General features: G+C 35.1%; 1 protein-coding gene across 2 annotated transcripts in view; it reads left to right on the forward strand.

Moving 5' to 3' along the window:
* Window positions 1-26,420, forward strand: part of Ten-a (Teneurin-a transmembrane protein) — a 136,567-nt gene that overhangs the window by 79,136 nt on the left and 31,011 nt on the right. For both annotated transcript variants that reach the window (XM_088269037.1, XM_088269038.1), the window contains exons 2-7: window positions 10,150-10,466; window positions 14,419-14,541; window positions 14,629-15,489; window positions 18,613-18,807; window positions 22,328-22,537; window positions 23,439-23,624. In XM_088269037.1, the coding sequence (XP_088125163.1) occupies window positions 10,150-10,466; window positions 14,419-14,541; window positions 14,629-15,489; window positions 18,613-18,807; window positions 22,328-22,537; window positions 23,439-23,624 (1,892 nt within the window). The remainder of the gene's footprint in view (window positions 1-10,149; window positions 10,467-14,418; window positions 14,542-14,628; window positions 15,490-18,612; window positions 18,808-22,327; window positions 22,538-23,438; window positions 23,625-26,420) is intronic.

Here is a 26,420-nt window from a genome sequence, read left to right on the forward strand (position 1 = left end):
TACTCGAGGCGCAGGAAGCATAACAGTAAATTAAGAGTCAGAAGTCGGAGATGTATGAATCGCTGGTTGGCGCCTCGCGAAACGAATAAATATATTATAACTAAGGCAAAGTTTTGCACTCTCGGATGAACTACGGATGTAAGGAAGCCAGCGGGATGGGAAGCTATACTTGTTTTCCTCGTAAATCAAATTTATCACCCCCTCTTGAGGGCGAACTGCCGTTAATTGCACAAAGTGGAAAAACTTATCGATTTATTTATTTAAGAACGAAGATATGTAAGTAATTGTGATGTTTGTTCTAGAAACACTTAAACTATTACCTTGACTTTCATATTAATAATGTGCATATATGTGCAATAATGTACATATTTAACACACATCGCTCACTCCTTTCAACAACGTCATATATTTAAAAAACTTTATTTTTCAAGAGCTCGTTTTTAAAGTTTCAAAATATAAAAATATGCATTCAAAATACATATCAAGCCACTTATTGATCTTTTTACTGTGCAACAGATCTTTTTAGGTAAAACCTGAAGGTTTTTTCTCCATTTGAAAAATATTTAGTATTTTTTTAAAAATTATTAAACAAAACCTCTTCTTTAAAATGCAAAAACAACATTTTCTGACCTGTAGCGGGTAAATATTAAGTTAAAATATGCCGCTTTTGCTGGGATATACAATAGTATTCTGGGCATTCCAAAAACATGCACAACTGAAAATTGACGATTTATGACCTTCTTGAAAGGAGTGAGGGATATGTAAAACAAAACATTAAAAGATATACATTTAACAAGCCAATAATTATAGTTAACCACAGAAACATAAAGATAAGTACAAAATATTTAGTATAGATCTAGCAAATAAACACGTATTTATGAGAGAAAATGTGTGCAAGAGGGTGTGTGTGTGTGTGTGTGTGTGGCATGTTGTTTATACAGTACATCATTTTACGCTTGTGTAACGTTCATCATTGTGTCCATTATTGATCATCCATATTGCATTAATTTGGAAAATTCTATATAACATGTATGCACTATTGTTGAATTCCTTTCGTAGGTATATTAATTGTATTTTTTTATTGATGGTGAATTTCGGATGACAGATATATCATCAATAGGGCAAATAATTCAATGTCTGATAGAATAAACAATAATAAATGTTAAAATGACACATATAACACTAAAAAACTGTCAAAAATCCCATTGACAAAAAAACACCGTTCATAGAAATATGTTAATGTGTCATTTTTTCTCTTTTATAACACATAAATCTTACCTTTATCGATAAAAATGTCTGAGAAGATACACTTAAACATGAAACATGTCCAAGTGATAACAACACTCACACACTATAAATATTCAAGTTGAAACTGAGATTTTCTACGACTGGTTATGATAACCTACATCGACGATTTAAAATACAGTAAAACCTCGATATGACGGACCTCTATTTATTTATTATAACTGCAGACAGTTGGTAGAATTCCATATTGAATTGTAGGGTAATATATCCAAAATAAAACAAGGTTTGTTGGATTCAATTCTACATTTATATATATATATATATATATATATATATATATATATATATATATATATATATATATATATATATATATATATATATATATATATATATATATGTTAATACGTGACGCGTTTCGTCTTCTTAGGACATCATAAAACACATGTGTTTTATACATAAATAAATCTAGAATTGAATCCAGCAAACCTCGTTTATTTTGGATATATTACCCAGCAGGTCCTCTATTTAACGAACTTCGGATATAACTGACAAAAAATTTGGTAAATAAAAAAAATCCAAAACGTATTACTTACATAAGTCATATATCGCTCACTCCTTTCAAGAACGTCATAAATCAAAAATCGTCAATTTTGAGTTGTGCATGTTTTCGTAATGCCCAGAAAATGTACTATATCTCAGCAAAAGCGGAATATTTTTAACTTAATATTTACCCGCTACAGGGGAGAAAGTGTTATTTTTGCATTTTGAAGAAAAGGTATTGTTTAATTTTTTTTTAAAACATAGTAAATATTTTTCAAATGGAGAAAAAATATTCAGGTTTTACCTAATAAGATCTATTGCACAGTAAAAAGTTCAACAAGTGGCTTGATATTTATTTTTAATACATTGTATTTTATGTTTGAACTTTAAAAACGTTCTCCTGAAAAATCAAGTTTTTTGATTTATGACGTTCTTGAAAGGAGTGAGCGATATATATAATATTTCCGACGAGTAATTCCTATTTCTCATTTTGGGTTATAAATATATTGTTAATATCATACATACGGGCTTAAATTTAAGTGTCGCCGCATATGAACAATTTATAGTGGCCATGATAATTACAAATTATGTTTCAAAACTTCAAGAGTGCAAACAATTTTTTTTTAAGCAGGCTAACCGATAGCAATCGCTTCGATATCGAACAGCAATATCACTTCACGACGAGTGTCCAAAGACAATAAATAGAATTTTGTTTGTGTTTTATATTGTTTATTTATATCTAAATACAGTTTTCATATTTAAAAAAAAATATTTTTTTTTTAAACATATTTTTATACAACGGACTTTCGGCTTTAACGAGCAACACGCCTCAATTAGTCCGTTATTTCGAGGTTTTACTGTATTAAAATATCTCACGCTCTTCGGAGTGCATTTATCTTATCCGTGTCATTTGAGATTTATGATTTTGTTGCTGGATTCAATCCGTTTAACCTTTTGATCAAGCGAGATCATGGGGCATTTCTTCCACCGGCAGTCGCGCACTCGAGAGGTTCACTTAGTCAATTGGCGTCGTTGCGTCACGTTCGGCAAATTCAATTAAAGAGATCAATCCTGCCGCAAAAGGACGAGTGTCCAACCGTCCCCGGTATCTATCCAGCTCACAATTCTGCCCCGGCTTGTCCATTGTCCGTTGGATCCGCCTCAATTACTTTCAATAACGACACAATGAAAGTTTAATCAAATAAATTGTTGGGTTAGCTTGAGCTCTGTCGTCCCGTCGGCGATACAATTTTTGACGCTGCACCGTTGCCTTAGACTGTTCTACGAGTAGGTACAGATTTTGTTTCTCTTTTTCGAATTCAATTTGCTTTAATATTTTCTTTGATTTTCGCAACTTACTTCATTAAAACAAAAACAAAAAATGCTTAGCAAGAGAAGGTCTGCCACGAAGCCTAGACGCTTCTGCATCAGATCTGGGAATGCGGTGGGGCAGGGCAACTTTCAATGGTTTACGAAGCACACTGTTAATTTTTAGTAAGTATTAAAGCAAACGCATAAACTACATAATAATAAAACTACCAGGATTTTTTTTTCATGAATGTTTTTCGCAGATACTTTGTGGCACATTTTATAAACTTTATAAAATAAAATAACTTTGTTTTAACCACTATTTATTGGTACACTTTTTATTGGTATCGTAAGGGAAAGGTAATTAACCATAAACTAACTACGAGTATTTCAATGTTTTAGAATTTAGTACATAAACCCTGATGATGACAAGATTCTAATATTTATCCAAAACTTCAATATTGAAAATAAATATCTTTAACTATAGGTAGGTACTTTTAATTGCTAAAAAAAATATTTTGACATCCTAACATTACAAATCGACAGCTAGTTTAAAATGTCAGTTTCATTAGATGTAAAAATCCAAAAGTAAAAGTTATGTTATCAACACTAGCATAAGGTATTTAATCAGTAAAAAAATACTTGTCTATAATATTTTAGAGTTCTCTTGATTTTTAAAGATATATTTTTATTTTTAGTGTAATGCATTCACATGTTTTTCGCTACTGTAAGATCACATACAAGGTTACAATCTAAATAACATCAAAACTTCAAATACGGAAGTATATCATCTACAACCCTGTGATATAATATTTCGCATCCCTCCCGTCGCAGTATGGGGTGGACTGTGAGGGGGAGGGGGTGTGTGACTCTCATTTCCATAATAACATCCCAAGTTTTATACAATGGTCGCTGATTGGTTGGCGCTGTCAACATAATACTGCTCATCAGTGCTCTCCGTTACAGCCATCGACGTTCCGACACACACACACACACACACTCACACACATACCTTCACTTCCAATCTGTAATATATGTATCCGCTTAATTTGTTGCTGGCGACGAACTGGCGACGGAAGTTTTCGCGCAAATATGAATATCTTAATCATCAATATTCACTTTAAAATACTAACAAATTCACATACATATCGCTCACTCCTTTCAACAACGTCAAAAATCAAAAATCGTCAATTTTCAGTTGTGCATGTTTTCGGAATGCACAGAAAATGTACTACATTCCAGCAAAAACGGCATATTTTTAACTTAATATTTACCCGCTACAGGACAGAAAGTGTCGTTTTTGCATTTTGAAAAAAAGGTATTGTTTAATTATTTTTTTCGAATATTCTAAATATTTTTCAAATGGAGAAAAAACATTCAAGTTTTACCTAAAAAGATCTATTGCACAGTAAAAAGTTCAAAAAGTGGCTTGATATTTATTTTTAATACATTTTATTATATCTCCTGAAAAATTAAGTTTTTTATATATATAACGTTGTTGAAAGGAGTGAGCGATATGTACATATGTTATATTCCAAAATACTCACTTAAATTTTGATTAAATTCGAAAAACTTTTCAATTCTGATATGGACACATTGTAAATCAAACTTTTGAGCATATTGTTTTTAACTTATTGATATCCCTATTCAATATGCCAAACAATTTTAAAATCAAAGCAAAGCAATTTTATAACGACAAACAAAAATGTAAACATTGGCTCAGAATCTTAAAATTCCTAAAGTTACACACCGATTACTTAACATAACGTTGCATTCAAATACGCGCGTATTTTTATAAACAAATATGAAATTGTTAGTTTGTTAGAAATCTTTAATTTCCTAAACTTGTTCACCGATTACTTTAAATTTTTGACACAACGTTGTGTTCGAATACCTTCGACAGGTGTTTTTTACCAGTTACAGATAAAAACATTTTTACCGCAATGGCAGCTCCATCTGTTGACCATGACAGCCACATACGCAATACTTAAAAACATTGTTCATGGTGAAGAGCGTGTTTCTTGAAAGTTGCTTTGATATCGTAAACTCACAAGGATTGTGAAATTAAACATTTAAGAAGTGTGTGCGTTCCCTTTTCATTATTTTCCAATTAACCTTACTGAGCCACAGCAACGCGTGGCTATGTATAGCTAGTTATTAATGAACAAACATGTGGGAGAGACTTGCTCACATTTATAATGAGTCTTCTATTATATATATACATAGTTGTAAAACGTCTTACACGTAACCTTTAAAGGATAAAAAATCGTACGAGTATATAACGTAAAATATACGTATGTTATATTGTACATTAAAGATTTATAAATATGTCAAGGACTGGCGTTCTGTTGATATGCCTTCAATATATACTAGTTCCCGCATTCGTGGAAGCCTGGGTGTACATGACATCAATTGTGAGGTAGAAGAAAGTCAATTGAGATGGTATGGGCTCATAGGACGCAGAGAACCTGAACGTATCGTGAACCAGGCAATCGCCGTGGATCTTCCTAGAATAACATATAAAGGAAGACCAAAGACTTCATGGATGCTGCAGAAAGGAAACATAATAGGCCTATCATGGCCTAGGTGACGTTGTCTAAGACAGAAGGACCTACAGCCTGAGGATGAGGAGAGCCGACCCCAACAGACTACATAGACAATTAGTTAGGATGGAAAAAGGAAGAAGATATACTAGATTAGGGATAAATCGTATTAGACTGTTTTTTTCTACAGTTTTGATTGTTCATTGCATGAAGGTAAATGCATGACAAGTCCTGCGCTTCTTGGAATCGTCCATGGTCTTATGAAATAAACATGAGAGTGAAAATCATTAATATCTATTATGTCCACCTGGAAATCGAACATGGGACTTACAGTTTCTAAAAACCCTTACCACTACACTATGGAGGTGAACAAAATAATTATGCAATGCGAACCTTTAAAAATCCATGTTGATTTTTGATGTTGTTATTTTCATCACTGTATGACTATGCTCTCTTGTTTGTTTTAATATATAAGACCACAGGTTTAGAATACAGCGTAATAAAAAGCGGAGAAAAAATCGTCGTAGCTAAATTAATTTCCTGTATTTAAAAGCTCGGCCTTTCTAATTTTTTGCAAAGTCATATTGGAAAATGTCGGGCGCCGCGAGCCCGGTACTCGGCGATTCCCGCCCAAATTGAATCATTCTCCCCAAGTTTCCCTGCGCCGCTCAACTTTAAATGACAAAAGCCCGGGGCCTATTTATGCGAACACTGCATAGGATAACCCATTCAGACAATAATCCCGGCCAGATTGAGCTCCGTACCTACGGAATACATCACTCTTGTTCTAACCGACAATTCACGTGTCGGTTGCAGAGGTCGGCATGTCGACGTGCATTTCATATCTGCATTGCAACTAATTTGTACCGTTTCACTGTGTACAATACCTTCATTTCCCTACGTAACTTCGCTAAACAAGTCGTTTACAGAACAAGGGAAAACAACGACTGTTATTTTCCCATATTTATTACTACATATTATTATTTTTACATATTTATCACTGTAAAAATAATTTTAATTTACTTCACAAAATTTTCATTTTTTTTGTAATATCAACATATCCATTTTCAATATAAGTTTTACTGGGTATTAACCCACTATTTCTAAAAAAATATTATCACACGTGTTTCGATGCATTCTGCGGCATTTTCAAACACCACGTGTTAAGCTAAGTCTAATTTTAGAGTTGTGTCCTACAGACATCGTTAAAATTATTAATAAGAAAAGTCGGAAATTGCCCTAGAATCTTTAAAGTATAAACTAAAAGATCTCTAAAGTGATCAAAAGTAATAAATACCGTGTAACATTCACCATCCCCATTTACCACGAATTATATTTTTTGGAATATGTACATACAATATATATTCTATAATTTTCACATTCTTTAATATGTAAGTTCTCGGCAGTATCTATGGTTGAATTAAGTTAGCTTTTTATTTATCACTGACCCTTATAAACTGTATGTATGATTATTTTTAAATCATTTTGCATACTAGGAGACAGGTGTCGACTTTATGAACATTATGTCGAAATAAACTTTATTTTTATTCGGAAATATTGAATTCTTCCATCCTTTGACATCGACAATAAATGAAAATCGACAGGCGTTAGAACATAATAAGTGAGAATTTTGAGTTACTTAGAAGCAAGAAAACATGAATTGATCAATGTACTCGTAGTTATATTCTGGCGAATTAGACGAAATTTTCGCCTAGCCCTTCAAATATCAGCACCCTTCATAAAACCAAGGTACTGTAACTATTACAAAAAAGTCTTTTGATTGTGTTTATCCGAATAGAATCGAGTAAATATGAGGATGTCACAACCAGAGCATAGCCTAACATCCAATGTCACAAATTGACAAACTAGCCCGACGAAAGGGGGCTGCGATACAAATATTACCAGGGGTGTATGACGAATGAGCCGGCTAATAATGCAGTGTGCGATTTAAAATTCCATGTACTTGCAAGATCACCCCGGGGGTTCCCTGATCCATGCCCGGTCGTCAGCTCTTCCTGCCTAGGGTGCGAGTGAAACGGGTAAACCTCCGCCCGGGGCGTTTAGGCGGATTAAAAAACAAATCATGAAGCTTTTTGTATAAATCTATATGATGTTGAAAATATGAACGTATTTATCAACCCTTCGGCTACCGAAATTCAATATATTGACTTTCTATACTCTTGTCAAAAATACCGGATCCGTCGGATCTGACGTCATGATTTATAAAAGTATCAGATACATTTTGGCAGTTTATTAGGGATTCCTTAAAATTTTCGATTCATATTGTATATTTTTTTCTTCAATTAGTTATAATCGATATTCAGAATAAAATGATCATTTTTATCTTCCAATTAAATATATAAATTACAAAAATTTCGGTTACAAAAATACTTAAGAAAAAATAATAAGAAACGAAAAAAACAAAGTACAATAAACAAATTTTATTAATTGATTCGGCAGTCACTTTGTGGTAAAATCTATCCATTTTTAATTAATGTTTTACTTAGTAAATACCACTATTTCTTAAGATCTACTGTGACACGTGTTTCGATGCATTCCGCGTCATTTTCAACGGTGTTTGAAAATGATGCGGAATGCATCGAAACACGTGTCACAGTAGATCTTAAGAAATAGTGGTATTTACTAAGTAAAACATTAATTAAAAACAAATTTTGTTTCCACGAAAAGTAAGTTGTGTAAAGCTGTGATATTCTTGAAAAAGATACGATCTCACGTCTCAGGGTTAATCAATAATATACAATAAATTTATACAAATAATTATAAATATTAAGTGCATAACTATTTTTTTCATTAATTACTCACACCCCTGCTCTGTTCCTTTCAATACCGGATGTCATCAATTAAGTAGGTAGGTCGTCTGATTTCCAGTATTAAGAGTGAGTATTTCCAGTATTAAAAAGTAGGTGGACATTAAGCGAGCATCATTTACTTGTTAGTCGATCTTGTATAAGGTTGCATACATGTAGTTGACTTAACTCCGAAAGATATTTTCGTCGCACCGAAGATGAATTTAAATCAGATATATTTCAACAATGGTACAGAGTGTCTATAAAGTATCGAATACATTTTGTTTATCAATTATTAATGTTGAAATCGCGGTATGTCTAGCAAAGTTACCCTTTATGTCCTGGTAGCCAAAGGGTTGAAAAACGGTACGCTGATCGCGTCGGGCGGCGGCCGAACGGTGGGTAATGCATACAGAGGAAATAAATACAACAAAAAAAATCCTTTTCAACAGTGTTTGATGGCTTCATTGTTGTTCGCAATCGCAATCAACGATTGAATATCAATAGAGCCTTTCAACACTGGAATCAAAATTCATGCGAAGAGTTTTTGTGGTCAGTTATGAATAAATCCCGAAATCAATTATTGTAAAATACGTATTGAAAAATTATAAATACATTTTTGACATCTCAACATAGATAAAAAATAACATGGAAGTCTAGATATTTACAGGGTTAATGGTTAATGGTTAAGGACTGGTCAAGTGATCACTTTCCACACGTACGAGATTCACCATTTTAACCATGATTGACAATCACACCACAATTTTTTTGTAACTCCTACATATATTATTATACACTGAGTTCACTGGATCCATCAATGGTTGGATTGGGAAAGCTTTCATTAGCTATTAACAAGCCCCGCATTTAACTTGGTATAATCTAATCAAGAGTATTTAAAAGTGGTCAGGTCAAGTCGGAATAATCGGCGGGTATATATGAGGAAATGCATATATGTGGAACAGGCTAATACTGTTTGCAACAACAGATTGGTGTGGCATTCTATTCTCTCTGCCTACCCCTGTGATAGTTATTTTTTAGATGTGAATTGCATTTATGGAGTAGCTTTAAGATCTGTGCATTCCAAACAAATTGGTTGATAGACGTTTCAAGCTTAGATCGGCTACAAAAATAGCTATGGGTAAAGTGATCTTACCAGCTCGCAACCAGCGAATTTAATTTGGCGGGCGTGCCTTTGCTGTTGCGGGCCAGATGGCATGAAATGCTTATAAATATCAGTAGTTATAAATAGTGAAAGGAGATGTTCTTATGTAAAAAACTTTAAAAAAAAGAATAAAACGCATTTGTTTGCTAAATCATATACTTTACCTCCTTTTCAATTTTTTGAAAATGGCACTAAATAAATTATCCAAATTTATTATTATTATTGATCTTGCTTATTATGTACAATGTTAATGGAACATTTAACGGATTTATTTTAATCTGTATTGGTTATGAAAAACAGGTGTTATTTTAATATATGTCGGTTATAATGGTTAGTTAGTAAAAAAATAAAAATAAATACGGTGTTTGAAAATGATGCGGAATGCATCGAAACACGTGTCACAGTAGATTTTAAGAAATAGTGGTATTTACTGAGTAAAACATTAATTTAAAATGGATAGATTTTACCATAAAGTGACTGCCGAATCAAGTAATGAAATTCAAAATAAATATATTTATATGATTTGTTTGCTCTTGCGCAGGTTGACGCCATCGCAGCTGCAGGGCGGCATGGGCACGATGGGTGGCATGGGCGGCATGGGCGGCATGGGCACAATGAGCTCGGGCGGCGGCGGCACGATGGGCGCCATGGGCACGATGAGCTCGTCGGGCGGCGCGCTGGGCATGCCCGGCTTCCCGCTGCGCGGGCGCGGCGCCACCCCGGCGCACTGCGCGCCCTACTCGCCCTCGCGCTTCCACATCGACAAGCGCTGCCAGCACCGGTGCTCGTGGAAGTGCTTCTCCATCGCCATGATCCTGGTCGCGGTGGTGCTGGCGTCCATGCTTGCCTACTTTGCAGGTAACATTTACTCTAACCACTCTGTAGGCCAGACATCTGGCCTGTATGATTCTAGCAGGCAGTTCCGTGGGCCACAATGTCTGGCCCGGCGCAGGTATAACTTTAATCACTGATTTCTCTTTCACCCAAAAAATATTTCGGATAAATACAGTTAATCTTAATTAACATGGTCATACGAATTGCCAGACAGAGTGTCCAAATATTAGGGAACCAAAAAAATTATTTTAATGGTAGAAAAACGTCGCATTTTTTTATCAGAGTAGCTAATCATTTATGAAAAAAAATGGTTAGAGTGGAAAGGTTTAGTAAATTTAACATTTTTTCTTACCCGAATCTTAAAATTACCACCCGAAACCATTTTTATTTACGGCCTTACTGACAATAAAAGAATTAATTAAACATAAAACAAAACGCGATTTACGATTCCTTGAATTGATTTTTTATTTATGAAAGCTTTTTAGCGTTATTTTTTTTCTTTTTTTGACATCTCAACATAGATGGAGAAGAATATGGAAGTCTAAGCATTTACGGGGCTTACGACCGTCATAGGCTAGTTTAAAATAACTCCTATAATTGGAGGTAATCCAGATTTGTGAACAAGTATTAAATATACGAAATATAGTTTTAATATTACTTGCACTAGTAAATGCGTTAAACTTACTATTGTTTTTGCATAATAGTGTGTACACGATGATACTCATATGTTCCCACCGGATATATTACACTGTTAAGTATTTGTATCCTTAATAAATCATTCTATCACTTCATAAGACGGTCCTAGCCCACCACATCTCATATGTAGTTATATACACATCGTATTAAGAAAACGAGGTCATAGCTGTTAACCCACTTATTCCCGAACAGATGACCATTTTGGCTATGATAATTTCAGATTAAAAACTAACTCTATTTTCGAGAAAACTTGATAATAAAGATTTTGGCTAAATGAAGTCGTTAATGTGTTCAATTCATCCACGAACCAATTTTGAAATAATAATTGCAATCTCTAACAGAAATAATATTGAATTTCCAATATATTGAGTCTGTCCAAATTATTGGTTACAAATTCTATGTTTTGAAGGAGTTACATCTAGATTTTTTATGTATGTGTGTGTGTATTAAAAACGTCGAATTATTTGTACTCATTTTTTTATATTCTTGTCTAAATTTCGTTTTGTTTTACTAATGCAATATGCAAATATTCGATAAACGATGCCATCACTCTCCGAATTTACAGAAATAAGACGTCTAAATCGAAAGCCCCGTGTACATTAATCAAAAATCATTCAAATATCCCGTTCTTTCCCAGCGAAGAATCATTGAACAGCATAAAAAAATCAATCATTCAGACCAGTACAAAAAGTTGTAAGGGGTATTCATAAAAATATCGCGAAATGGAAAAATATACAAACTCACTCGTATAACAGTCTTATCGTTGCTAAAGGCCTCGAGGTTTCATAGTTTTCCATCAATATTTCACGTCAAAATTCTTTATTGTGACCTGTTAACTTAAGTTGTTAATGAAGAAATCGCCTAGCAAACATTTCGTGCAACAGTGATTTAAGCTTGATTCTGTTTTCCTTACTTAATTAATAAATCATGAAGGGTAGTATTGTTTGCATGCTGTGGTACTGATTGTCCTGACGAAGAGACGGGTACGTCTCGAAACTGGTAGACATAAAAATCTCGGTGACTGGTTTTATACTAATATCATTAACATTAAAAAAAAAATAAGCAAAAATGACTAACTATGTAAATGCTTTGAATATTAATAATATTGAGAATAGAATATATCATTCTATGTTTTCGAATAAGAAAAGTAATTTTTTGCTTCATTTTAAAAAGTATATTAAGTGGAGATTCAATTTGTAGGGTGTATTCAAGAATACCTGCCTATTCGCGCGGCGTGTGTTGGTTCAGCGAAAGAAAAATAAAACATTTATATTCCGCATTCTCCTGGCGGGAATACGTTGCGAGCTTTTCCGTTTAGAATTGTTTTATTTATAGAGGATTTGGTGAACAACCCCTCATAAAGCAGTCCCTCGTTCGAAGCGCCATTCGGATCGCTTATAAGCGACCTTCTCCACACACGAAACGCGCGGAGCATGCCGGGTAAACACGTGAATCGCGCCGGATGAAGCGTTCAAACAGCGGATACACATAACACGCGTGTTTGCTGCGTCTGTTATTAATTCAGAGCAATAGTCCTTAATGTATAATCGATCGCCCCTCCCGCTGGAGGTTGTGTATGTACACGCCTCGCGAGAGTGTTGGTGGCGCCAGTACTGGTGACCCCCGCTCGTGTGCGTCTTCGGGGAGGAGGGATTCAAAAGTAATCCTCGTATTTAGAAACTTTTACGATAAATATTATGCAAGTGTTTTAAGACACGTTCGCTTCAGTTTATACGGATCGCTTATTTCTTTTTAATAATGCTCGAGTAAAGTAACCTTTTCGAAATACATTATTGTAACTTTTTTCAATATTCTTATTACTAGGGACGATTGAAAGGTAGAAAAAAGTTGGGCATATATAAACCCGATATTATTTGCTGGTTATATTTTTTTTCGTTTTGCCTGTTTTTAATTAATATTTGATTGTCATTGAAGATATTCCGGATTCAAATTCTGACTAAAAAACACAATACTTTTAGTTTATTATAAACTAAAAATATTTTTTTAAATATTGTAAATTCATTTAGCATTAATTGCATTTAATATTTCTTATACAAGTACATTACGAAATAAATCTGTGATATATTTCAAATCATACTATTTCAACACACGCATAAAATAAAACGTCTGCGTTCTGGTTGCGAGCTGATAAGATCACCTTACCTATGACAGTTGTTGTAACCGAACGAAGCGTGAGCAACCAATTCGTCTAGAATACACCACTCTTTTAGATACCCTGGACATAACCCATTTTATTCCTGACATAAACATATAAATGTCATTAACCCCATGAGACCGCAAGTGTGTTGCAGATTGAGATGAATTTTTAGCATGAAATAATGTAATATTTTTTTGTAACGACTTCGATACACACGATTCAACTTAATATTTGAGTTTTTTTTATGTTATACCTATTTCTAAGCGAATGGGGGTGATATTTTCAGTGGAGCGTACCACAAAAAGTGCTCTCGATAGCGTTTATTTCGATAATTCCCAGTGAACTACTTTCAACACCCTTCAAACCGTTGCGCGGTGGTGTGTACCATATATCAGTACAAAGGAGATTTCCCTATAAAACGTGCCATAACTCAGAATTTGTTTCGTTCCCACGAGAGTATTGTAGAGAGTAATATAAAAATGCCTCCGAATCTCTCCTGCCATGGAGTTCTCCCGCTGAACTCTCCGTTCTATGTTCACCGCTCTCCTCTCGACACTTCTCTCACTTGTTTCAGTAGCCCCCTTTAAAGCTGAAGCATTTTCACATTTTCAATTCACCTCCTTTCCGCGCCGCTTTTTTTATTTCTCTCATTTACCTAACCGCGAAATGTAAACGTAAAATATTCAACGGGAATGTGCGGTTCTAATGAGAATCCTCATTTTTTGTGTTGAAAAAGGAAGGAAGACGAGGTGTGATTGGGTTGAGCATAATAAGAGCCGACTTCCATTCGTGTTTATTCGCTCGCTTGTTTTTGAACCCGGAACGCGGTCGTGAAATTTTAATATCAATTTTTGCCCCTGCTTATTTTCATTACCCGAATTCGGCTGATTTCGGTTTTCACCCTTCATAAAGAGGATGAAAGATATTATTGGAGGTCATACTCCGTAAAAATATTCTCATTTATCGAAGAATTTTTATATTCCGAAATAAAATATCCTTCCCTTTTTGTGAGTATTTATTTATCGGCCCTCGCACCCCCAGTCCATATTTTTCTTTTATTTAAATGGTTCTAAATTGATGATATCGTCTTTATGGATTTTAAATATTATATTTTTGTTTCAGCCTTATCGTCTATGAAGTCCAACGTAGATTCAACAAATAACTGCATCCTAGTTCAAGATGTGAAGGCTGTGACCCACGACCAAATGACACAAGACTCTCAGTCTACGCAAACTCCCACAGAAGGTATTATTATTATGTATTTATTTCCTACATTCTAACCACTGATTTATTCATAATGATTGTTATAATAACCGTTACCATTTTTTGCAGAATCTGCGGCGACATTAGCGTCAGAAAGATCGGCAACCACTTTAGCCGCGCCGCATCTCCCTCAACAGCAGACGCAAGCCCAACACTGGCCTCCTACGCTGGAGCTGAGAGACTTTGACGTGGTCCACTCTTACACCATTCCACCCTTCCAGTTCTGGAACTCGGAGTTTCGCAACAAGCAACCCGCTTACGTACGCCTCAACTTCACTCTACCCTGGGGTGCCAACTTCGCGGTTTACGGGAGAAGAAACGTAGTCCCTAGCGTGACGCAGTACGATTTCGTAGAATTCGTCAGGGGAGGACGTGTCGATCACAGGCTGAGAAGAAAGCGAAGAAGCGCCGAAGATCAAAAATCTGCAGAGACACACAGCGTCAACAGAGCTTCTACCCATTCAAACAAATCGACCAAATCCGATATTTTAAGGAGTATTCTGGAAAGCTACGATGGAACGGATAGAATATTGTCTGATGGGGATCGCAAAGGACCATTTTACTCCAGATCCGACGATTTGTCCAATTTCACCCCTAAAGATGATGATTCGAACTTTGCCATTATCGGAGCGTCCGAACCGAGGCCTACGATCGATTTACAGTTCTCTATTGATCAGCACATGATAGCGAAGAGATCCGCTATGCCGGAGAGCATGATGATGAATGTTAGTCTCTTGCAGTATCTGGACACGGGTAGATGGTTTCTTTCGGTCTACAATGACGAGTTGCAACCCCATTACGTAGAATTGATTGTTTCGGAAGCGGAAGGAACTAGCAACTCCTGTCCTAATGATTGTTCAGGCCGCGGATCCTGTTACCTCGGAAAATGTGACTGCATCGATGGATTTCAAGGAAAGGATTGCTCTAAAAGTAAGTACATCCTTAAATACAAAAATATTTTTTCTACAGCTCAGTTATAATATCTCCTTTTCTGGATAGGGTGATATCGATTAAATAACATCACCTTCATTTTGTAGTGTCAATTATTTTGTGATTGTACTAAATTTGTTTGTTTTTGTGTCCGCTTGCCTTGCGAGGGGAATTTTCAAACTGTGTTTGAAAATTTAAAATAGTAAAACATTAGCAAAGTAGGCATTTTTATAGGCAAAGAGGTTTTTAAAGATGGTGCGTTCAGAACACACGACATACCTACTTACTCGGAGAAAAAAGGTTTATTTTATACTCGAAAAGTTAATGGCACGGATTTTTAAAAAATTTCAAATTCAATATGTTTTATATCTAAATTTCATTTTAAATGATTTTAAAACAAATGCTTATTTTATTAGTAAGGTTACTAAAATCAGTCATTCAAACTTTTGGGGTGATTTATATTTGAAATATGTAATTATTATGACAGTATTCATCATTCTTTGTCCTAAGGAATAGTTTTTTTTCGTTTTTCCAACAGTTCATTTGTATCCTCCCTAGAAATATATATAAGAAAACCGGTATAGTCAAAAATTCAAATATTTTTTATTAAATTGATGGTAGTGTTATTTTTTTTATGAGAAAATTGGAGTGACTCTGTTTGTACACATTATATTATATATCAGTGAATATATAAAACAACCAGGACCCAATTCGATTCATATACTACTCGCACCCTCTCTGGTCATTGATCGGTTTAGTGTTGCCAGATACGCGCTGTAAATTTCAATTTACCTAATTAACCCCACACGGACGCCCTTCGGCCCATCGTAAAAAAAATAACCTTCGGGGATGTCGCCTGGTGAAAATTGAATCCACCGAGAATATATACGATACTAATAATTTTTCAGAACCGAACGTATTTCGTTATTTGCGCGATGAAATTAAATTTACTGTGATAAATCTGTAGAATTTTTCCGCTCTAGAGCTAAGTCAGAAATACTTTTTAATTGAACGTAATTTACTGTTCGATAGTCCTTTTTTTTGATATTCGTACTACAGCGGGCAATTGTCTTAAAACCCTTTTAAACCTTTATAAAACTTATTATTACTACTACTACTACTTCTACTACCATCCCCCCATATCCCCGCAAGGGTAGGCAGAGAGGATGGAACGCCACACTCTTCGGTCCTGACATAACACTCCTCGCTTCCTTCACATCCATACATCTAGTCATACATACATCTTCCGATTACGCAAACTTTCGACATCACCAAATTTTAGGTTCTGATTGATCTGATCGTGCCAAGTCTTTTTCGGCCGTCCTCGTTCTGTTCTCCTGCTCACATTCGCCATGTATATTTTCTTAGTTATTCCCTCGCTATCCATTCGATCCACATGTCCATACCACCTTAAAGAACTCTTCTTAATCTTTTCAATTAACCCTTGTTCTCATATCTTCGTTTAAAATTCTGTCATACAATGATTTTTCCACACATTCGTCCGAGAGACCGCATTCCAACAGCGTTAACTCTACTTTCATCCTTATTATTTTATTATATTTCAAACTCATTATTCAATGGTTTTAATAGTTCTGGAATTATCGGTAGAAGGAATGAATATTTTATTCGACCTGTTAAATATAATTTACTTCCACACGTCACACCCCATGACGTATCATTTTTTCCTTAATATTTTACGACAGTTGATTATTTACGCCATGTTGAATGGAAACCGTGGTCGTTAGGGATGCCTGACGATGTGATGTTAACACAAATTGTTATTGCTTATAACAATGTTGTTTATTAAGTCAACACAAAAGCAACAATGCATCTCTTACACATGTCAGCTTATTGAATGCCTACAATCTGGTTCAAGATGTTATCATTTCAGCTTAAATTTACAAGTTCATTGTAGCTCTACAAACACAATCTCGTTCACTAGTTTAAATTCAATCTTTGGAGTAGGATATGACAGTGAATATAACCATTCATTGTCATTCATTGTTTTAGGGGTTAAATGTTTTTTAGAAACGTTTTGTACAATACAATATTCTGGGGTTTTTTTCTGTCAATTATTCTGACAACTTGATTATTGGCTGTTCTTACTGAGAGTATAATATCTCTATTTCTTTTTCAATTTTATTTGACGAATTTAAATACCAATATCGCTACCAAAATGATGTATTGGTAGTAATATACGTATTAAAATTTACAAGTTCATTGTAGCTCTACGCTTTATATGACAATGAATGTTTATTTTGAATGCTTTAGGGGTTAAATGATTTTTAGAACCTTTTTGTACAATACAATACATATTCTGAGTTTTTTTCTTTCTGATAACTTTATTTACTGAGAACGTGACATCTTTATTTCCTTCCCAAATTAATTTGCCGCATTATAAATATTAATATAACTACCAAAACAACATATGTAGTCAGGGTAATATATTGCTTTTTTCATTAATTGATTCGTCACTTTGTTTAGTCAATATATTGCTATTCCAATTTGAATTTTTGCTATTGCTATTGGCCATATTTGTTTTTAAACAATGAATATTCGTGTTTAGACAGGGAATTCGTTGTATATTTTATTTCCAACTAAATTTAGGTATAATAATTTGTAGAATTATACTTAGTCCTATGGTGATGTGAGTTTTATTTTTTATTTATCGTGCTTATTGTGTACAAGGTTTAAATCATCGAGTGAATTCTTGTTTATTCTAACTCTTTAAAAAATATTTTATTTCAATCTGTGTTGGGAACAGGAGGGATAATCTAGTGTGTAGTAATCAGGAACTTTTCAGCATTCGCTCATTGCTGGGAGAAAACCACGACAAACTCCTCAGGAGAAGCTGGACTGATGACTTCCGTTCCACTAGAAGAAGTTGGGAACAGGGGGGTATAATCTAGTGTGGGCCAATCAGTAACTTTTCAGCATTTGCTCATTGCTGGGAGGAAACCACAGACTCCTCAGGAAAAGCTGGACTGTTGAGCGTCGTCAGCAGACCTTCCGTTCCGTTTGTGTCCTAGCTCGGTTTATTGACCAATGGTGCTATTTTGATCCTATGTTACACTAAAGTAATAACAAAAGAGCCAGTGTAAGAATGTGTCCGTCCTTCCTCAGGCGTGTGCCCCGTGCTGTGCTCCGGGCACGGGCAGTACGGCGGCGGCGTGTGCCACTGCTCCGAGGGCTGGAAGGGGCCCGAGTGCGACGTGCCGCAGGCCGACTGCCTGCCGGCCGACTGCGGCGGCCGCGGCCGCTGCGTCGCCGGCGCCTGCGTCTGCGCGCGCGGCTGGAAGGGAGACGCCTGCGACCAACGTAAGTCGACAACAATTTATTCTTCTTCTTCTTCTTCTTCTTCTTCTTTATCATCTTCTTCCTCTCCTTCTCCTTCTTCTTCTTCTTTATCATCTTCTTCCTCTCCTTCTCCTTCTTCTTCATCATCTTCTTCTTCTTATCCTTCTTCTTCTTCTCCTTCTTCATCTTCCTTTCTTTCTCCTTCTTCTTCATCATCTTCTTCTTCTTATCCTTCTTCTTCTTCATCTTCTTCGTATTCTTCTTCTTCTTCTTATTCTTCTTATTCTTCTTCTTATGCTTCTTCTTCTTCTTCATCATCATCATCTTCTTAGTATTCTTCATCTTCTTCTTCTTCGTATGCCCACACCCTGGAGGGTTGATCACCTTTCCTGCATGTGTAAACAATCAAGATGAAACTGCGTTTATATGACACAGTGTCCTATGCACCATTGGGGTGCGGATAAGGGTTTTTGAAGAAACCTTATTTCAGTGCACCATTCACTCCTAGCATTCACTTTCCTCTCTTTATCTTTCAATCTCTAGAAAACACACTTCCCAAATAGACGAAATCATATATCTGTTTAAAGATTTCCTATTCACTACTATTTTCATCCAGATCTATCATATATTCATCTCTTTCAAAAACCATGACTTTGGATTTGTCTTCATTCATCAGCAAATCACTTTCCTTGCCCACATTACATACACCATGCTCATCATTGTACTTTATTCCTATATGTGACTTTTTTATGTTAAAATAATAATATCGCTCACTCCTTTCAAGAACGTCATAAATCAAAAAACTTGATTTTTCAGGAGAACGTTTTTAACGTTTAAAAAATATAATACAATGTATTAAAAATAAATATCAAGCCATTTATTGAACTTTTTACTGTGTTACAGATCTTTTTAGGTAAAACCTGAAGGTTTTTTCTCCATTTGAAAAATATTTAGTATGTTTAAAAAAATAATTAAACAATAACTTTTCTTCAAAATGCAAAAACAAAACTTTCTGCCCTGTAGCGGGTAAATATTAAATTAAAAATATGCCTCTTTTGCTGGGATATAGTACATTTTCTGGGCATTCCGAAAACATGCACAACTGAAAATTGACGATTTTCGATTTATGACGTTCTTGAAAGGAGTGAGCGATATGTTTACCATCATAATGAAATAATTCACGCAGATTATATTAGCAACTTTTCCACGCAGTAATTTTCACGCTTATAAAAGTATCAATATGAAGCTCATCCGTGTGATGTACTTGTAATAAATTTGAGCACGCTATTTTACTTCATTTATTAAATTTAATTTATGTCAGTTTCAAAATATTCCATCACGAAACATATTTACACAGTATTATGACTATTGTATGGCTAAATCAAGTCTGTTCAAACATTGTAATGTACCTATTGTGTATTGTACAATATACCATTTATGATACACATTATATTATGAACGACATATTAAAATTATTATCCATGTCTTTCAGTTATAATATCTTCCGAATACTTTTTTTTAAGGCCAGTTGACCAGACTTGCGAAATAATGTTTTTAAAAAAACACGCGACACGCTTTTCAATACTTTTATTTACATACTTAATTGATAAATTGCGTATTTTTTTTCGAAAAATAAAAACAGTTGAAATAATAATACATGAATAACTTTTTTAAGATAAAACGTAATTAAACAGTGAAAATCGTTCGTATTTATTATAAATTCAATCAGTTATTTTCTTTTCATGTTGTATTTTACAAAATTACATGAAGGCTTATTAAGATTTTTGTGAATTACATATTTACCATATTTCCCAGCTTTTTTATTACGAAAGGTTTTTCGTGTGTTATAAATCTAGTACCATGTAAAGAAAATCAATAAAAATTATGATGTCGTTTGGTTAGATCACTTATCGATGGAGGTACAATTAAATATTATATATATATATATATATATATATATATATATATATATATATATATATATATATATATATATATATATATATATATATATATATATATATATATATATATATATATATATATATATATATATATATATATATATATATATATATATATATATATATATATATATATATATATGTTAAATGTGTTTTAAATTATGTATGTACCTTAAGAATCTTAGAAACGTGCACACATAACCTCAAGATTTGGAATAAAGATAAAATAATGTTCACAGGAAAAAGAAATATCGTTTTAATTATTTGCTTCGATAATTTTCCTTACTATATCTACTAAAAATCTGTAATCCAGCGTGCACCCTCTTTCGTCCGAGATAATTCTTAAATTCTGGACAAAATAGCGCCACTTTAGCAATATTAATTAAACCCTCCACCAAAACACATCAATCAAACGCAAAATCAATCGCCGAGTTTGAAAGTACCTAATGGAAAAACTACCAATCATCCCAAAGTTTTATTTTCCTCCCTCGTATTATTTCGTCTTGTTGACAGAGGAAGCTCTTAGGCAGGGGGAGCCGGAAAAGTATTACATACAGAACTGTTAACCAATTGCTGTTCGCCTGGTACATATTTTTTCTTCACTGCGTCTTCGGTCACGTGAAAAAGTAATTAGAACCGTTCACCCCAAAGCTCTTGATAGCAATATCCGTTCCACCGCTAATGTTTTCTATTCCGTTCTCTTTGTTTTTTGCCTAGCAGCAACACCTGATTTATTCGAACCTGCTCTCCTCCAATTTGTAATTAGAATTTAGGGTGCATACCAGTCGATTACCGCCGCAAAATGGCTAGAAAATAATCGAAAACATGCGCACCAGAGCATTATCTCATTAGAAAGATAATTATTCTATTTGGAATTAGCTGCTTTCCGGCGCTAACAGAACGAAACCCATTTATTCGGAAGGTTTGTGCCAATCAAATGGTTGATTACCCCGTATTTTCAGGCCTACTATAAGAGTTTATCGACATAACGCAAAACCACACAAGTTTTCACAATGCAATAACATGCTATTCACGAATACTCATGGCAACAATTTATATGCATGATTTTATACAACGTAGGTACTAAGTAATTTAGTGAAAAAATTATCCCAAATAACGATTTTGAAAAGCATTTTGTTCCTTTTTGATATTATTGATTGATATAAAATCTCTAAATAAAATATGCAAGAGTTGGGTTGTTGAAAATAGACACCTCAGCATAGTTGGGTAGAAGTTCGACTGCGAAACTGGCGTCGCGGTTTCGATTCCCGTCAATTGCAAAACAGCATCAACGCTCAACTCTGCATCCATCTTGTTTCTACCTAAATATTGAGTTCATTAAGGATAATTTAAAGCATATATAATAATAATAAAATATGAAATTTGGATAATTTCGCCATTTTCGTAAAATACTACGCTTGAATATCAGGAAAACATATTTTCAACAATGTGTGAGGCCTCGTAATATTAACTCGCATTTCTGAAGAAGTAAAAAGGTGCACGTCCATAATGGATTGGACATCCAATATATGCAGTATGTAGACCAGGCACTAAAGGTGTGTGTCCACTGCCCGCAGCCGACTGCCCGGAGCCGCAGTGCAGCGGGCACGGCGCGTGCGTGGCGGGCAAGTGCTACTGCAAGGCGGGCTGGCGCGGCGAGGCGTGCGGCGAGGTGGACCGCCAGGTGTACCAGTGCCTGCCCGGCTGCTCGCAGCACGGCACCTACGACCTGGACAGCGGCAAGTGCGTCTGCGACAAGCACTGGACCGGCAGCGACTGCTCTCAAGGTATGCCATACTTTACTTTGATGTAATGAAGTGATCAACAGATGTGATCTTCTTTTATGGATTGTTAAACTCATACATTCATTCCGGAATTACTGGAACGTATAAGTTTTGAGGTGGAGACTGACCGGAGCATTTCGTCGTAACATAACGTCGTAACATCGCTCGCGGCGAGCATCAGCGAGCATCCGAAACTATGGATGCAGCGCTCGGCTCGCTGTACTGACTGCCTGAATGCTCGCGTCGTAACGTAACACGTTACGAAATGCTCCGGTCAGTCTCCACCTTTAGAATTCCCGGTCGGAACACTGAACTGACACCCTAGCGCTTCCTGCAGATACGATCCTATTTTGTAAATTGCTCAACTTCAGATCAACTTGCCGGAATTGCTGGGATAAATATGTTTTAGAGTTTCCAGTCGAATCACCAAAGCAACTGGCATCTTAGCGCTTCCAGCGAGTGGAACAAACTCTAAACAAGGTTCCTATATTAATTGTTCATCAAAATTGGTCAAAGATGAATTTGGGAATTTTGATACGTTCAACTCGACATTGTCAGCGCTATTCGGCTGTCCAAACACAGTAGGGGACATTTTTTTGGTAGTACTTTTTTTTGCATTTTTGGACTTAATAGATTCTACTTTGTCCATAAATCCAAAAAAAACGTACTACAAAAAAATGTACCTTACTGTGTTTTAAGTTTGGACAGCCGTATTACTCCCGTGTAATACTCCTCTTTCTTGAGAATAGTAGTTCCTTTAGTAGGAGGATCCAGTTAAGGGATTTTTGTACGTATTTTTCGTTTCAAGGTCAAATTTTAGCCGGACTTGCGAATACGAATTTTTTTCTTTTTTTCAATTATTATTTCGTTTTGTATAGTAACTAATGAGCCATTTCTTTGGTAGCGGCGTGTGGGCTGGACTGCGGCTTGCACGGCGCGTGCACGACGGGCCGGTGCCGCTGCGAGGCGGGCTGGGCGGGCACGCGGTGCGAGCAGCGTGCGTGCGACGCGCGCTGCGCCGCGCACGGCCAATGCAAGAACGGGACCTGCGTCTGCTCGCAAGGATGGAACGGGAAACACTGCACTCTGCGTAAGTTTGTTACATTTTTAACTCCCTTACGAGCGTACGTGATACGCGCGTTAAACTGCACCATTCCGCGCTAACCGGTATCACGTACGCGCACGAGAAAAACATATGTTTTCCAAAAAATCTTAGTACATTAAGGAATAGGTTAAATAAACAAGCAATAATTATTCCACATCAAGATTACTGCTTTAAAATATAAACAATGTAAGTATTTGGATTTAAAAAAAACACAAACAAAATTCTATTTATTGTCTGATACCGACCGGCTTGCTTTCGGTAATGCGGCTTTAAAACAGGAATCAAGTTTAGTTTGCACTTTTGAAGTTTTCTGTTTTTTTTTTATTATCTACTTTATAAAATTTCTATAATTACGAAGATGCATATATTACGAGTATAGTTCGTAATCTGACGAATAGTCAATAACTCGACCGGAGTTTTGTCCGCTATATCCGATAGTCCGCCTCCGTAGTGTAATGGTCAGCACGCTCGGCTACCGCACTGGAGGTCCCGGGTTCGATCGACCAGGGGGGGTAAAATATATATAAGTAATTTTTTTTTACCCTAACATTTATTTAATAACATCCTGGACTGGTACCTGAAGCTGAGGGCTGATCAACTTTCCTTAATGTGTTAATGATCAAGATAACTCTGCGTTTATATGATGCAGTGCCCTATGCACCATCTGGTGCGAATAAGGGCTTGAAGATGAAGAATATCCTATAGAGTTCAGCTATATCTAGAACATTTTGAGTGTTTCCAAATAGATGTTACACCAATAGATGTCTCTAGTGAAGTTCTAGTGATTCAAGAATATGTCTCAATATTGGTTCATATATATATAAAATTTCCAAGAATTTGAATAGTGTGATTGTCAATAATTGGTAGAATTGGTGAATGTTATATGTGTGTAAAGTGATCACTTAAACCAGCCTATGACGGTCGTCAGCCTCGTAAATGCCCAGACTTCCATATTCATCTTCATATTATCTAGGTTTTACTGTATTTTGATTTTGATGGCGCCTAAAGAATTCGTTGATTTTATTGTACATCGATATTGCATCATTGCGATATTCCAACTTCGTGGTGTTTATACAATTTTAATTATAACAAAGGGCAGATGTAAAAAAAAACCAAGAGTAAAGCCAAGCCAAAGTATGATGAAGTTCGAAGGGAAAAACAGCATTTGTGGCGAAATTAGAATATTTAATCGCAAAAGTTTTTCGTATTCCGAGTCAGAAGCGATACGCCGCTATCTCACCAATCGATCTCCCCGTAATAAGTTGGATGTTCCTCCCTTTGAAGTTTCAGGAACACGGAATTGAAAATAATCCCTCCCTCAAATATATATTTTTGATTATTTTCCTTTTGGATAGACTCTCGCCATTACTCGACAGCGATCGCGTTGAAATTAAAGCTAAGAAAAAGAAAAACACAAAGCTTAAAAAATATTTTTTAAATATATGAAAATGTCAATTGGGTTTTTTTGCCACTTTGTTAAGACTACGATACATTAATTTCTATGTTTTATTACTACGTATTTCGCTCACTCCTTTTAACAACGTCATATATCAAAAATCATCAATTTTCAGTTGTGCGTGTTTTCGGAAAGCTCAGAAAATGTACTATATCCCAGTAAAAGTTGCATATTTTTAACTTAATATTTACCCGCTACAGGATAGAAAGTGTTGCTTTTGCATTTTGAACAAAACGTTTTGTTTAATTATTTTTTTAAACTTATTAAATATATTTTAAATGGAGAAAAAACATTCAGGTTTTACCTTAAAAGATCTGTTGCACTGTAAAAAGTTCAACAAGTCTTCAAATAATATTTTTTTTATTATATTCTTTAACTTTAAAAACGAAATCCTGAAAAATCTAGTTTTTTAAATACCATATGACGTTGTCAAAAGGAGTGAGCGATTTGCAAAAAAAAATTTAAATAAATCAAAATCTAAATAATTACTGATTTTAGCGTCTGAATGACGTTGTAAAATCTACTTTGCAAATTTTCTTACTTATTTTGTTATTTATATTATACAGATATATATACTCGTATGGCATAGACTTTGTAAAGCGCACTCCCTCAATAAACATACAGTTCTCTCAATTTGTGAGGTAAACGTACGTATTTGTTTAAAAAAATCGTTTAAAATTTACTTTTTGGATATTACGAATATTAGTTTTATTACATGATATTGGATCCCAATAAAAAATGTGCAAATGATGCATGTACATATATACAGTATTCTTTTATGACGTCAATATACAATATCAGAAAACGACAAGTTCAGGAGTCGTAATAATCGGCGGGTATTTATGAGGATACATGAATGTGGAAATGGGGAAGATTGTTCGCAAATACAGATTGGTGTGGCGTTATATTCTCTTTGCCTATTGCTGAGGGAAAATAACGTAGTATTCAGTTAGAAATATAGTTATAGTTATAGGTACGTAAACTTCAAGAGCATTCAAAACCGCGAGACATTTTAAAGAGCATGGTATTATATTTTTCATATGTTGCGAGTTTTACTGTATAATGAGAGCAAGTACTCTTTTGAATAATGTTTCCTTTATAATCAGAATCCTTCCCTCATATTCCTAGTAGCGAAGGCTGTACCGAACGTTGCGGTTTACAGGCTTTGGCATTAAGAGACGGAGAGGAAGAAAAGGGGGTGGAAAGAGGGAATCCCACCCTCGGTATTAATAACCCCCCCCCCCACCGCAATTTCTCCACCGGGCGGGTGTATAATTAAATACCTATCAATAAGGCACACCAGTGCAGCCGTGATGCTCTTTTGA

Source organism: Brachycentrus maculatus, unplaced genomic scaffold (genome assembly GCF_059751285.1).
Source record: "Brachycentrus maculatus isolate JH-2025_06_01 unplaced genomic scaffold, ASM5975128v1 h1tg000336l, whole genome shotgun sequence".
NCBI lineage: Eukaryota > Metazoa > Arthropoda > Insecta > Trichoptera > Brachycentridae > Brachycentrus > Brachycentrus maculatus.